The sequence below is a fragment of the Anopheles coustani genome, chromosome 3, assembly GCF_943734705.1.
Source record: "Anopheles coustani chromosome 3, idAnoCousDA_361_x.2, whole genome shotgun sequence".
In the NCBI taxonomy this organism is placed as follows: Eukaryota; Metazoa; Arthropoda; class Insecta; order Diptera; family Culicidae; genus Anopheles; species Anopheles coustani.
This window is the reverse complement of record NC_071288.1, coordinates 67,885,410-67,900,042: the sequence shown is the minus strand read 5'-3', so window position 1 is coordinate 67,900,042 and position 14,633 is coordinate 67,885,410. Positions and strand designations below refer to the sequence as shown.

Genomic DNA, 14,633 nt, shown 5'->3' with positions numbered 1-14,633 from the left:
TTCTCGAGGCTCCTATGGTTCATGGGGCGGGAATAAACGGAAGGCGGGAAGGAACGGCGGGGAATGACAAGGAACGAACAACTGTCAAAGGACAAGTTGACAGCATTGTGCTGTCAGTAGCAAGCTGACAGCATCGCTGCGGAATCTGTCGACGAGATATTCGATGTAAACAAACTGTCTTTGAAGTTGTTTTGGTTTTTTAGGACAATTTTGCATTTTTACTAAGTAAGCCGTACGGAACAAATCTAGAATAGTGTAAAGTTTACCGATGGGTGCATTCGAGTGGCCATGGCAATATTCGTTTCCTCCGTTTTTCACGTAGGTTGTGGGGTTTTCGGGATGGGTTAATTACATACTGATCGAGAAACCATTGCGATGTGTTTTCAGGGTGCAGGTGCACGCGAAAACCAAAGAACAACAGCTAGCCACATGGAAGGAACTGGTGTTAAACTATCAGAAGCACATGTGCCAGGCGCTGCTGAACATTGCCGAAGATACACCACTGTTTGACAACAAGGAAATATCGCGCAAGCTTTCCCCGGACGGTCGACTATGGGTGATGGAGGAGCTGGCTAAAACGGGTCACGCGGCCACCGTCGATAAGCGGAAGCAGCAGTGGGAAGTGTACTGGCACACGCTGGACGAGTGGAGCAACATCCTGTACGATTGGGCCGTCGCGAACGGAATGACCAATACGGTTTGCACAACGTTTGAGCTGGTAGCGGGAGACACTACGGTTGGCGAAGAGTTCCACGGTCTGGACGAGGGGGTGTTGACGAAAGCGCTGAAGGTGCTCGAATCACGGGGAAAGTGCGAAATTATCGTGCTGGATGACGGTTCAGGGGTAAAGTTTTTCTAAGAGGAGTTCTAAAACACGCAGCTTCAGGGAGACAACGTGAAATGTGATTACAATACAACCGCAATACGTTCGGAATCTAACCAACATATAATGGGCAGATGCATTTACTCAAGTTGGGAAAGAAAAACAAACGGACAACATTTCAAATTCCAAATTTTATTAATCTCTTTCTCTTGGTAGATGTTCGAATTTGCTTTCTCCTTGGGTTTGATAAGTTGAGCTCAATCCTTTTTTTCGGTGTCAGCGTTTCCCTTTTCCCTTCAGGCGTTCCTCAAGAAGGTTCCTTCTACGCTCGACGTTCACCGTGTCCTTCCTTTTCCCGTTTGCTTCGGATACAGGATTACACTTCTCGTCAGGATTAGCCTGCACGCCTGCCGCTTTCACTTGGGAGAAGTTATAATATCGCCTTAATGCTCCCGGCCAAGTTGAATATCGGTATCGATCTTATTCTATCCGTTGCGGTCCTATGTAAGGATGGTACATTACGTGTTTGCTATGCTGTAGTTTTTGTTTTGGTTTTGTTGCAACACCAATCTAAGAAACGGTTTCGAGAAATTTTGTTGTGGTGTTATACTGAGTTTTACTTGTATGAGTTTGGTTTTCCCCTTTGTTTTTTGTTGTTTTGTTTTATTAGATACACAATTCTACAACGGTTGTGAATATTATTTGTTTGGTTAATCATTCGTTTTGCATTTGGTTGCTCGTTTGTTACTTTTTGTTTGTTTGTGTTTTTTTTTCGTTTCGTCGCGTTAGATTGCGCCTCTCCTAAACTAAACATGCTTGCCAGCATTAGAAATAGAATGTATCGAAAGATAGACCTTTACCGTCCTCTGAACTATGGTTGTCTACTTGTTATCTCTTTCATTTTACTCCAGTTGAAACAGAGCACGTTTGCCGGTCGTTTGTTGGTTTTGTTCTACTTGCTATTGTGCATCGTTTTCGTTCATATGTTTTTGCGTGTGTATTGTGTGTGGTTGCAGATTTGTAACTATTTTCAATTCATCTATTCTTTGCGTTTCGACTGGCTCACGGGCTAGTTTCCAGCCCACGTGCCATCATGTCGATTAATGATTGTATTGAATGTCGGAAAACAGGCAGAATGTATCCGTTTTTGCTGTGGACTGTCCTACTACTTCCGGTCTGTTTCTCGAACTGGTCAGCAGAGGATTCCGTAGGAATAAAACCGAACCGTCGCTGGGAAATAAATCCGAATCTACCGATTTGTGTTACCATTTCACATCCAACCCGCCCTCTTCCAATCGCTTAAAGCGCATTGGCTGTAACGTTTTACATCCGTTTTGACGCCATCGTCCGGTAACGGAAATAAATAGATCGCTCAACCTGGCGCTCGATTGCCTGTCTCTACTTTACTGGTTACAATAGTTATAGTAGAAAAAATAAAATCTGCTTTGCATTTTCACAATAAATATGGAAATAATAGTATATCAATCATTGCATCATCATTTAACAACAACAAAGTGCGTCATTAGCTCATATTTATAAATTACTCTGATTCTCAAAGGTTTTTGTTTGTTTGTTTGTTTAATGTTTCAACCCAGCTCCGGGCTTTCACTAACTTATAGCTTGTGAATCGTTGCTGTAGTGTGTGTTGTTGGCGGCTTTTAGTCACTGCCCTACTACGTTGAGTTGGTTTCTGCATTATATAGAATTTGCCTATCGACCTGAAGTTAGACTCGATCGTAATAACAATTATACACTACGCATGTGTTACTGAAGGTCTTCGCTTTGCATTTTAGCTCAGGTTTGTTTATGTTTGATTACGGGTTGCTTCCTAGTTCTCTGTCACGTGTTCACACACGTGGTCGAATGTTGCCGCTGCAGCTGGCAGGATGCGCTTGGTGCAACGGAAATTGATGCAGGACGCAGTGAGGTTCATTTTTTTCGCATAACAACCCAACAAGGAATATCATTCTTTTTAATTGCACAGCGCGAAAGTCGTATGAAGTCGCTCAGCTTTCGTAATTGGAAGTAGCTTAGAAAAGAATCAACAAATAAAAACAAATGAAGTTACAAATGCTTTATATACTTTCCCCTCGTTTTATGGTTAAATTAGCTCGATCGTTATATTGAATTTATTTGATCGTGTGAGATTAAGGTTTTCGTTGGGCGAATGATTTTAGACAATAAAGCTCACGTCTTCCATTTCCTGCTCGAAGAAAAAAACGGTTCTTTTCGGCTCGATTGATTCATATTTCCAGAGGGTCTTGTGCCGGCAGAACTACATTTTATGTATGGCATGTGTTTTAAAAGGTACATATGTTTTAGTCCCGCCCATTCCATGGTGCAAAGTCACGTTCTTTTAAGTTCATCGCATCGAGCGGAAAACGCAAATCGATCGGCTAAAGCGCACCGAAAATTTACTAATGATTGGATAAAGTAACCGAGAAAACAAAATTAGTTAGAAATCGGCAGTGTTTAGGCCCAACCTTTTTTATCGGAAGGCTCGAGAAAAGCACGTACAATGCATGTATACGATGCAGAATAAAGCCAAATACACTAATCTATGTGATTTTTAAGTCAAATTAGCTAGAAGATTTTTCATACGCTTAACGTAAACTAACGCAAAAAAAATATAGCAAACTTCATAAATATAAAAAACAACGATGTGATGAATTGATAAGAAAAATAGAACATACAAAACAAATTATATACATTGAACATCTTCTGACCTAACGGACACTACTGCCCGGGAAAACTACCACACTATTCGTTTCGGTGCGCACAGTGTTCGGTCAGTAATTGTCCACTCCGGTTAGCAGCTCTTCTCTCAGTTTGCTCATTTAGTTCACTTGTTTTGCCATCAGTTTGTCTGTTGCGTCCTAAAACCTACTACTATAATTTGACTTTATCATTTTCACCATTGTTTGTAGTTTCTTGTTTCTATTTTGTATCTGTTTTGTTTTTCGCGTCGCATTATCCATCCGTTCCTTGCTATGCAGGGTTATTTTTTCTATTTCAAAATTTCTGTTTTCCAACCCAGCAAATGGAAATTTGCAGGGCGATGTGTGAGTGTGTGCGTTTTTTTGCTACCGTCCGTCGTTAATGTCTGCTTGTCCTCTATTCCGGAAGGTTTCACAATTGGTTTTCCTTTATACTTCTGTTCAGCTACCGATCCTTAATGGTTTTGATTAGCATTTTGCCTATCCTCCGTACATCAGACCACCTTTTCTTTGACTGTTCGTTAACATTTTACCTACGTGTTTTTCTTTTATTGCTTTAAGAGATTTCATGCAGTTTCGGTGTAGAGTGTCGGTGTTGCTCATGTGGGGATGTGTTTGTTTTTCGTGTTCATTTGTCCCGTGTGCTGGCACTAAAATCGGTGCCGTAGGTTGGTGTTGGGCGTAAAGAAACGAGGGTGTTTGTTCACCCGGTTTCGGTGGAAAATGTTTATGCGTTACATGCGGTCTATAACTGGTTTAAAACGGGTATTTGCAATACGGAGGGCCCGCAGTGGTTGGCATTGAAGACTACTCTTCTAGCCTTTTTCTTGCCCACCAGGGAGACCATAAATACTTGTGTTTTTCTCACCTCGTTTCAAAAACGGATTAGAGATAGAGAGTGTTTTCGTTAGATATAAAAAGAGTTAGCTTGGATTAAGAAGTTGATTCTAGTAGGATGAAGGATTAATAGTAGGGTCCGGCAAAAACGATGTAATTTTGCTCCGGTCTGGTTTGGTAATTGCTGCCTGCGTTTAGTTGGCCAGTTCCTTGTTGTTTTGATAAAGAGTGGCATCTTCGAGTGTAATATACCCTCGAGAAGGTAGGAAGGAGCGATGTGTTGGAAATTAGTCGGATGCTGCATTCCATCCGGTACACTAAAGTTTTCCGTTTGCACCGGAAATATGGCAATTAGTACCAGTTGGACCTTCGTGAGTGCAATTGCAGATATCCTGATGTTTTCGAGTTCGAATCTATTCGAGTTAAATGCTACTTGTTTTTTCGTGCCACTTTCTCCCGTTACTTCTAATGTTGTCTTGTGTTTTTTTTCTTCTCTTTGCTAATCAGCTATGCTTACAGTGGATAAGGTTGCTGAAGTGTGGATAGACTCTAGACACATTAACCTACATATTAAATAGCACTTCCTCCTTCCTCTTTCACTTTCTCTAGGTTTTTTTCCGATATCATCTCAAGCTACCGGGACCGTTGTATTTCTCATTTCTTTTTGTAACTTTCAGATTTTTTCCTCTATCTCTTGACTCTGATGCTTTTTATCGTTTTTTTCCTTTGAATTATAATTTGATTTCAATGTTTGTTTGTCTTGTTTCACAGTAAATGAGCTATAACTTCCCATACATCCCATGCACCGCTGAAGGTATCCCGAAAGGCGCCAAACGTGTCCTTTGGCAAAGACTTTCTCGTTTTTCCTTCCCATAATTTGTCCTGCGTAGTTTCAATTCAATTCAATTTACCATTCGTGTTTTCCAATGCTACACTTAGCCTAACGCTAGCGCCCTCGGGATACCTGCGAGCGTTCTGGAGTGGAACAGTTTGGTTTTTGTATTTTTCTCCCTCTCTTTCCATTTACTCCAGCTTTTTCATATGAATTATCCTTTTCATGGTTGTTTTACCTGTTTTAACGTCTTCACGTGTTGATTTTCTTTTTTCTGTATGTTCTCTTTTCATCCGAGAAGTGAACAGAGAGAGAGGGAACAATTTACTACTACCTTTTCTAACTTTAATATAAACAGTTACAATTATCTAAAAATGGGAGCGTGTAAGTGTGTTTACTTAGTTATGTGTATTTTCGTTTTTCTTCCTTTTCTTTTACTGTATTTCTCCTAACGCACAACTTTATTACTTCAGTTACTAGGGTTGTTGGTTGTTTTTTTATACTTATCTTATATAAAGGTTATTTTCTCCTTTCTTCCGACACTGGGCTCCTCGTCCTTCCTTCCAGCGTGTTTTCCATTCCACTCCATCGTCCTGGCCGCTTTGCGTTTCTTGGCACGCACCGACGCACGCCCACACCTTCACTTGTTAGTGGCTTTCCATTGTATCTTTTTCCCCCTTTTTGGCGGTACCTTTCCCGGTCCATCTGACTACAGTTTTGCTGCGCGCTTCCGAAAATTAACCTATGCAATAAAATTATGTTAATTTCATGAGTGTGTCCTTGCCCTTCCTGACCACCATCGCGATCGTTACAATCGCGCATGGCTCGGAAAGAGATTTGTTTGTTTAAATTTAGTTTAGAAGTTATCATTTTCATAGGTTACAATCTACGATACACCCTACGGTAGGATTAATTTTCATCGCCCCATGCCATGAGCTGATTTCTCCCACACGACTTTGCGCCATGCCTGCTGTGATCTCGCTGCCTCCACACGTTTTACGTACACGAAGCCTTGTCAGCATACAATATCATTTATCGGATGACAGATAAAGTGGTAAATATATCGAAACAAATCTGAAGATCCATACAAAATGGGTTTTTTACGTTTTGGATGAAAGAGAAATTGCACAAATTTGTTGCAAATTCTAAAAAGAAGAAAAACAATGTTTTAGGTTAAAATAAAACAGAAGAAAAATGTAAGACGTAAAAATAATCAAAGGCCATGCACAGACTTTCGTAAACTTTGAAAGATTTCCGATGTAAGGTGTCCCTCTGCGAATGTCTTCTGCATCGGATCGCTCGCTCCCTAGTTCGCTTCTATGTTTTTAGTTACTCTTAAATACATTGTGGTTTACTTGGTAAGTGTATCCTAGATGTATGCATGTATATGTATATATATGTATATATGAAATTCAAGAAGTTGAGATTTGTATATTATTGTTGTTCTGTTTTGTTTGTTCGCCCGCACTCGCCACTTTTCACGCCGTTTGCCAAAGAGAAGCACCGGCATGTGCAAACTTTTTCCAAGTTTTCCCAGTTCGGCACCGACCGGCAACCTACCGTCAATATTACTATAGTTATTATTATAATATCCGCAAAGTTGGTAAATGTTAAACTGTTACTCGCCAGTCCTCCGTTCGGTGTGTCTGTGTGTGTTTTTTTTTGTGGATGTGGGTGTAGGGGTGGAGGATTTGGCTTTTTCTTTTTTTTGTTCTTTTTCAAATTTGTTGGAGCTCGCATAAACTCTCTTCGTAGGCTCATAATGTATAAATGGAGAGTAAAATAAAACAATAACTATAAACCCAGTCTCAAATATGTTAATATCATTTCTGTTTGGTTTTTTTGTTGTCGTCGATACTCCACTTCATACTGTTCCGCACCAAGATTAGCCTGAGCGTGTTATAGAAACAATTTTAACGGTGCTCCAATATTTCTGTTCTACTAACTGCTAACAGTGTTTGTTCACTTCTAGTACCGATGGTTGCATTTACTATTTTACCCTTTTTTCTAAGGTTTTCTTACCATTATTTCTTTTGTGTTTATCGAATTTCCGTTAAACTAACATAGAGAGATTGCTGCTAGTTGTCCTTTCTTTAACCAACCGTTAAGTAGAAGTGTTTCCTGGTTTTATGATTCATTTCATTATTCGCATAAGGGAATGTGTTTGCTCGTGGGTTTGTTCGTAGGCCGAGGAATCTTGCACTATTCACCCTCCGATGAGATTCAGATTCAGCGTCGACCTTCTTGGTGGCAAGCTGGTCTCAAGACGGAAAGTGTAAAGTACGAAAAGGAAACGTAGGGAGAAAAAAAAACCTAAGCGAGTAGAATTGCGTCCTTACCTGCATGTTGCGCCACGTGCTACTAAACCGATGGGCATGCAACAACGTCCGGTTCGTTTCTTTCAACACAATCTATCAACCAATAAAAGAAAGAAAAGTAAACTTCAACCGGTGGCACCAGCGCGCTGGCACGGAAAAAAAATATCTATAACTCATTCGCTATAACAAAATAATAACACTAACTTAATTGTAATTATTCAAGTTAAAAAATCGAACAAAAAATTTACCAACGTAAATCTGGGATTGACAAACACAACGATGTCCGGGTTTGTGTTTTTTGGCGAGAGGAGACGTTTTCCTCAGGGAACAAGAAGGGCGCTCTGCGTGGTTTTCCTTTTGTCGCGATGTACGCATAATTTCCTCCGTGTCAACATTTTAAGTCTTTCTATTTGGTATCGATTGGGGAATAGTTTTTGCTCATCTTCTTTTGCATTACTCTTTTTCTCTCTCTTTGTCTCTTTCGCTTTCTGTTTTGTTTTGTTTCTATGCGTTTGCTTTTGGTTCGAGTTAACAGACTATAGGCACATAAGAGTTCTACTATACTGTATGGTTGACAGAAAGCAAACGATTTTTCTTTCCATTCATTTCCACCTTCCACCTGACTTTCGCTGCATTTAACATTCCTTCCTCTGCTTCTTTTAAGATATAACGCTAGTCTCCGGTTGCCTTAGTGAAGACCGTGTGTGCCACCGTTGGGCGGGATGCTGTTGTACCGTTCGCCACCGCCACATCCTTACAGCGAGCGGAAAATTCAACCATGCACCGCCGCCAGCCGGAGCGAGCGAGCTATAATTTATTTGATTGCGTGTGTGTGCTATTCGCATCTTCGAAACGGTTCGCGTTCGAAAGAAATAGAACACTTAAACGAGCTGAACTTATCACATCGAATGTAAATCTATCGCTCACTTTTGGCCCTCCTTAAGGTGTTGGACCTTGGCGGATTTTCGATACACTACACGGTACCAGTTTCGGTCACGTGTGCTTTTTTGTTTTTTAGTTTGCTTCCATTTCCATTAATCCTCTCTCTGTTCGCACTTCGTGAAGCCGGCTCGATCTTTCGGGTGTAGCATTAACATTTGATAAGGTTTTGTCTTTATTTGTCATGCGTGTGAGTAGTTTGCTGGTTTACCTCTTCGCGCCCCTTTCTTTTCGGGGTTGCTTATACTTGATGGTGAATGGGATCAATTTTGTACTTTGCTTACATACAGTAACACCAGCCGGTTAAATCTGCATGCCTTAACTCATCCTCTAACAACTCAAATCAGAATACAGTACAACAATAGCTTGGCGCATCTGGTTTCGCGGAGGAGCGCTTTTCTCATTTTCAGAAAACAGGCAGAAGAACAAACAAACCCGAAAACAATTGTATAATGATAATACAAAACAACAAAATACGGACATGACGACAATTTTCGTGTCGATCGAATTGGCCTAAGGTAATACTATCCGTTGTCGTGGACGCACCATGCGGAGTGTTGGTTTTGTTTTACTGTATGGGGGGGTGTTTCGCTTACTTTGCTGGTTCGTTTGTTCGGGGATTTTAAAGTCGGTGGTTCGAACGCCGATGTACAGTGTTTTCTTCTCATTATAAATTAGTTAACCAAAGTGTAACATTCACTCAGGACGTGGCGTAGGAGAGCAAGACGTTGACCTAAAACCTTTGCAATCATCGCAGGAAAATAGTATCAAAGGGAACCGCACGTCAATTAATAAAAAAAATCATCATCTAATTCTTCTGTTTTCCGACACGTTTCGCGTTTGTCGAAGTTTCGAGCGCATGCATGTTAACGATATATTTATATTTATATATATATTCTCTCTTCTCCGAAATGTTCTCATGTGTCGCGATGCGGGCTCTAGGGCCCGGTGGAAACTTTGGTGGAAATTCAATGTACTTAGGCTACAAGATGACGCCCTTTCGACGCTAGATCGACGGCTTACGCAGACCGAATGGCTCCCCGGGATGCGTCCGTAATATCGGTTTCGTTTAAGCGTACTTTCTGGGGAGCTGCCGTCGTCCCGGGTGAAGGGGGAAAACTGGGTTGGCTGGAAAAATTGATTGCGTAGCGTACGGGCCGTCCGCAAATGAACTGTTGTCCGTTTGTATGTGTAGGTGTATGTATGTATGTTCGGTTTGTTTCGCCAGCTTAAGAGTAGATCGTGATGACTTCCCGTCCGCCGCCCCGTACCATCAGGACACGCTCCAGACCCTCGGTTAGTACCTCCAAGAACTCCATATCTGTGTGGCGCAGGTAGGTGGGGTTCCGTAGTTAAGGAAATTTGCGAAAAGATTTGCTGAATTGTGAGTAATAAAATCAATAACATTAAAATAATAACTGGTGTGACAATGCAACATGTGAATGCTATCATAATTACATTGCATTCCTAAAGGCGAAAAACTTCAACTCCACCAAGGCTCAATGTAAAGAAACATTGGTGAATTCAAAGCTTTAAGACTTTACACAAACAGAACTTTAAGAAACACAGACAAAAATAGTTTGAGGAAATGATAAGGTTTTGCTAAAAGGATACAGTTACTCTCCCGCTCCAGGTACGTTTCCTTCGGTGGGCCGGGCAAGTTGAGTATGACCAGTTGAGCATCGTGCGATTTGTTGACTATAACTTCGTTCAATTTCACAGCCGTGTGCATCCGCCTGACGTTGCCCTCGTCTCTGCAAAAGCAACGGAAATCATTATGAAGGGAAACCAGTATGGCTTAACGTCCGTTTTTAATGCTGTGAAACTTACGGCCTGAAGGCAGACTTCACGTCGTCCGCCGCCTTCGATCCGTCACCGCCGGCCTTCTTGTCTGCGGCCGGCGGGAGGGTGACGTTGTTGCCCAGCTTCTCGGCGCTGTCCCCTTCCTTGCCGTTCTCGGTGGCTTCTTTGGTGTCCTTGTCCTTCTCGGATTCAGTCTGGAAGCAGAGAGCATGGAAAGTATCGTTGCATAAGCATCAAAAGCACATTTTTTTTATTATTTTCATTATAAAAAAGATCCTCAGAGGGTTTTTACTTATTAATGGGTTTTCTTTCACATTTATTAAGGTGTTTCAAATTTAATTGATTCTATATATCATCAGTAAAGAAAGTATTACTGAAATAAAGGCATTTCTTCTTTTTTGTAAAAAGTTTAAAGTTAGTTTTCTTTACAGTACAACAATACCACTGCACAATCATGAAGATAAACAGAACATAAAAAAACAACTATATCACTTGTACAGAAATTTAAACTATTTAACATTAACCATCTTGAGATTCCTTCCGTTTATTTTTGTACCAAAAGGTTTCTAATTTGCTTTTGTATTTCAAAGTGAAAGAAGAAGCAAAAGTAAATTTTTCTTCTTTTCAAGTAGTGATTCAATTGTTGTTGTAGGCTATTTTCACTCAAGTGTAAACTCTAATAAATGGCAATTGGCATTTTTTCACAAACAGTTGTCACCAAAACCAACAAGAAAGCCAGACTTAATCCAGTAACGTTAGGAGCTAAATCAGTCCTTTGAACTTTTTTTCGTTTCGCTGAGGATGTTCAGTTAAGGTCTATAAATTGCAAAATATACAAGGAATAATACTGGCACGATAAGATCAACAGTCTAGTTTGTTTGCGTGACAAAAAAACACATTTAAATCACAAGTTAGGGAATTTTTTTGATAAGATGCATGTTTAATAACTAAAATGCAAGTAGACTTTCTAAACCAAAGAAAAACAAAACCAGCAAAATAGGAGGATGCAACGAATGTACAACACGTTACCTCATGCTTTTCCTCCCGGTCACCGTCCTCGTTGCCATTTTCCTTGTTCTCCGCTGGGTCGGCGAATCGCACCTTGGATGCTGTCTTGGTATTGTTGTCGTTGTGGTGGTGATGGTCGACGATGGCTTGCACCTGATGGCGAGAGCGTTCCGGATTGGGAAAGAAGATAACGGATAACCAAACAATGCGAAAGGCGCAGAAAGAGAAAGAGACAGAGAGTGTGTGTTAATAAAATTATCAGCTTCTCAAGAACGAATCGCAGATTCGTCGGTAGTTAAAAATAAAGATATCTTAGCAAACACTAGGTCGTCATTTTGAAAATTGCGTGCAGTGATTTGTGGCGTTGGGACTGAAACTGAATGTTTCTATCGAACTGGACGAAAGAAAATAATGTGTCAACACAATGCCACAAAACCCCACAGCAGAAACAAAATGACCGACAGTCTAGCGCTGAGAGGAGGTAAGATGAGCAACAGCTAAACATATTAGAAAAGAGCTTTAAAGGGTAACCAAAAAGGACACTGGTAAATAAACAAGCACACCCTCACACGCACACACACACACACGGAAATTCATACAATAACACAGTTCCAGAAGTGCACATGTGAGCCGCTTTTTTCGCCTTCTTCTGATACCGTCCAATGTTTATTTGAAGCATAAATCATCGCTAATAGCAATAAATGGCTTTGCGTGATGGCAATGATGATGGCGTAGCATATTTGCATGTGCATGTGGCTTGTGTGTGTGTGTAGAGAGAGATGTGCCGCCCAACATGAAATAACATCAAATATGAATGGAATGATTATTATTTATATCTAAGCGGCGGATGATGATGGATTTCTTTTAGTGTTTTTGTTTTTGTACACACGCGAGAGTTCGAGATCGTACCAAAGCGAACAGATCGTAAATGATAATGTTGACTTGATAATGATAAACTGTTCACTGCCGATGGAATGGAATGGAAAAATCGTTCCCCTATTGAAAACGGGGTGATTATGGACGATGCAACGAACAAGGCTGATGCTTGCGATCGATATGACGAATGGGTCGTGCATGTTTTGCAAATGGCGATGCGACCGATGGAAAATGATAAAAAAGGTGAGAGTTGTCAGGAAGAAACCAATTTAAAATTATTATTTGCATGCGTTTGTTTGCGTTTAACAGGTATCCTATGATATGGAGGGATTACAATGATTGCGTGAAAATGAAACGCACACCGTCTACGGTTTATTTAAATGTGAAAAAATGATTGATGTGCCGTTCATCCACGAAAAAGAAGCAAGCCCTACAACAGTTGAATATTAAACACTTTAAAAACGTGAATTTAAAATGTCCAACAAACAGCAAAGCATTTACGAAAGTGGAAAAAAGTAGTAAAAAACAGAGTAGCAAAAATCGGTTGCAAGTAAAAAACACAGGGAAAGGGAGAAAAACGAAAGACCAACAGCAAACAGCTAGTCTGCGGGGGGTTTTGGTTTTTCTACGGCAACAGGGCAATAGAATGAGAGAAAAATAAAAATTAAAAAAACAACACTCAATGTGGGAACACAATCGGCTTTTTTTTGTTGTTCTAAACATCAGCATCACAATCATCGTCATTACCAGCGGCGTTCGATCCTCTCCGTTAGCGGTAGCCTGAGAGAACTCCACCATATTCTCCACCTTTATAGTGTTTTGGTTTTGTTGTTGAGTGTTTGTGTGCGAATTTGGAGTTTTTTTTACAACAGACAAATTTCGTTTTACATTTGGAACGTTACATTGTTGTTTTATTTTACACGAGAGCAAAAAAAGGGAGAGTTGCCATAACAGTTTCGTTATGCATGTTGTTTACGGGTGCATCGGTTAACATTCCGTTTTGTTATGGTTGATTTTTGGGGAGGGAGTGATAAGAAAGAGAAGAAAAAAGGATTCGTTTTAGTTTCCGTTGAACAAAACGTTGCAGGCGATCGCTTTGTCGACTGATGGTAAAAACTGCTTGTGTTGTAGATTTGTATCTAGTTTTAGATTCATTTGTTTGGGAAGCAATCATCAAAAATTAGTTCCCGTACCGTTATGTAGTTAAAACGTTTCAAAATTGACCCTGTGCTGAAAAAATACGGTACAAACGACTAGGCGCCTCCATCACACAATTGTGCGCTCATCCCAAACCTATTTTCAAAGCTAACGTTACGATGAGAATTTGGTTCCTGTTGCAAAATTTTCAAGCTGTAAAATTTCTCTAACTGACTGGAAAGCCTCTGGCGGTCGTTTTGTTAACACTTTCCAATTTTTCCGAACTGGGTCACGTACGGTGAGAACAATTTGAACCCTCCACCAACAACACCAGCACCACCAGCACCGTTCACCCGTCACCGAAATAACCTTACCTCCCGAGAGGCAAGGTGCTGCCCACCGTTAAACGAAAATAATAACCATTTGCCCGATACGTACCACATTTTCCTGCTCGCGTTTGTTCAAGCGAAGTTTTCTCAGCATCTGGTTGCGCTGCTCCATCATGAGCGTCCGCTCGTAGGTGTACGCCGAAATATCGCTGTCCATCTGGGGGGGAAAGGAAAAGAAAACGGCGGTGGCCGATGGCAGAATCAGTCAAATCAAGCGAGTTGCGGGAGAAGAAAATATTTATGTTTCAATATGCACACCCCAAGCGCGTTTGGGTGGAAAAGGGCTTTCGCCGACGAAAAGGTTCGTCGGTTGTGTGTTGTAATGAAAACATATTTCAAATCGTTCACGCCCCCCTCGCCCTCTCCATTTGATTTTAGTCCCTTAAAGGAAAGTAAAACGAACGCTTTCGATGCACAGGTTCCACGAAGGGAAGGACCCAACTTTATCCGTGACCGCGTTACGCCGATTTGTTGAGTTTCGTGTGTGAAACGTGTAGCAAGGGTGGTGAAAAATTTAGATTCCTTCCAAATACACACGGACGGAGCACGTACCTTAAGGGTGGATGAGAAAATTAAAAAAGTTTACGTTGAGGGTAATTCGAACTTAAATTATAGCCCATTTGGATTGACATTACATTTAATGCACATCTGAGCAATAATCTGACAAAAAGAGTAAAAAACTCTTCGAAGAAGTATTAAACTCTTGACTCGTGTTAAAGAGAAGCCCAATAACCGGGGAACAGTCGATTCCACAAAATAATGCAACAAAATCGTTTAAATAAATACTTGGCAAAGATGAAAATTAAAACAATGAGTTCAAAGAATCTCTTTTAAGTTTAAAAGAAAATAAGAATGATTTTGAAACCGTATTTGCAATAGGAAAGCATACGGAATTGGAAAAATGAGGTAAAGCTGTACGATTCGCGCTTAATCGCGGAAACATTCGTTGTTACT

General features: G+C 40.7%; 2 protein-coding genes across 2 annotated transcripts in view; one reads left to right on the top strand and one right to left on the bottom strand.

Annotated features, from left to right (window-relative positions):
• Window positions 1-164: 164 nt before the first annotated feature.
• On the top strand, window positions 165-936 carry LOC131258689 (vacuolar protein-sorting-associated protein 25). The gene is made up of 2 exons (XM_058260059.1): window positions 165-318; window positions 388-936. The coding sequence occupies exons 1-2, from the start codon at window positions 269-271 to the stop codon at window positions 857-859; spliced, it is 522 nt and encodes a 173-aa protein (XP_058116042.1). The 5' UTR covers window positions 165-268; the 3' UTR covers window positions 860-936.
• Window positions 937-9,374: 8,438 nt separating this feature from the next.
• LOC131271385 (solute carrier family 12 member 4) overlaps window positions 9,375-14,633 on the bottom strand; it is a 66,803-nt gene continuing 61,544 nt past the window's right edge. Inside the window, exons 18-23 of the mRNA XM_058272799.1 lie at window positions 13,729-13,836; window positions 12,901-12,960; window positions 11,299-11,430; window positions 10,297-10,463; window positions 10,081-10,220; window positions 9,375-9,787 (exon numbers count right to left, since the gene is read on the bottom strand). Of these exons, the coding sequence (XP_058128782.1) occupies window positions 9,696-9,787; window positions 10,081-10,220; window positions 10,297-10,463; window positions 11,299-11,430; window positions 12,901-12,960; window positions 13,729-13,836 (699 nt within the window). The 3' untranslated portion in view covers window positions 9,375-9,695. The remainder of the gene's footprint in view (window positions 9,788-10,080; window positions 10,221-10,296; window positions 10,464-11,298; window positions 11,431-12,900; window positions 12,961-13,728; window positions 13,837-14,633) is intronic.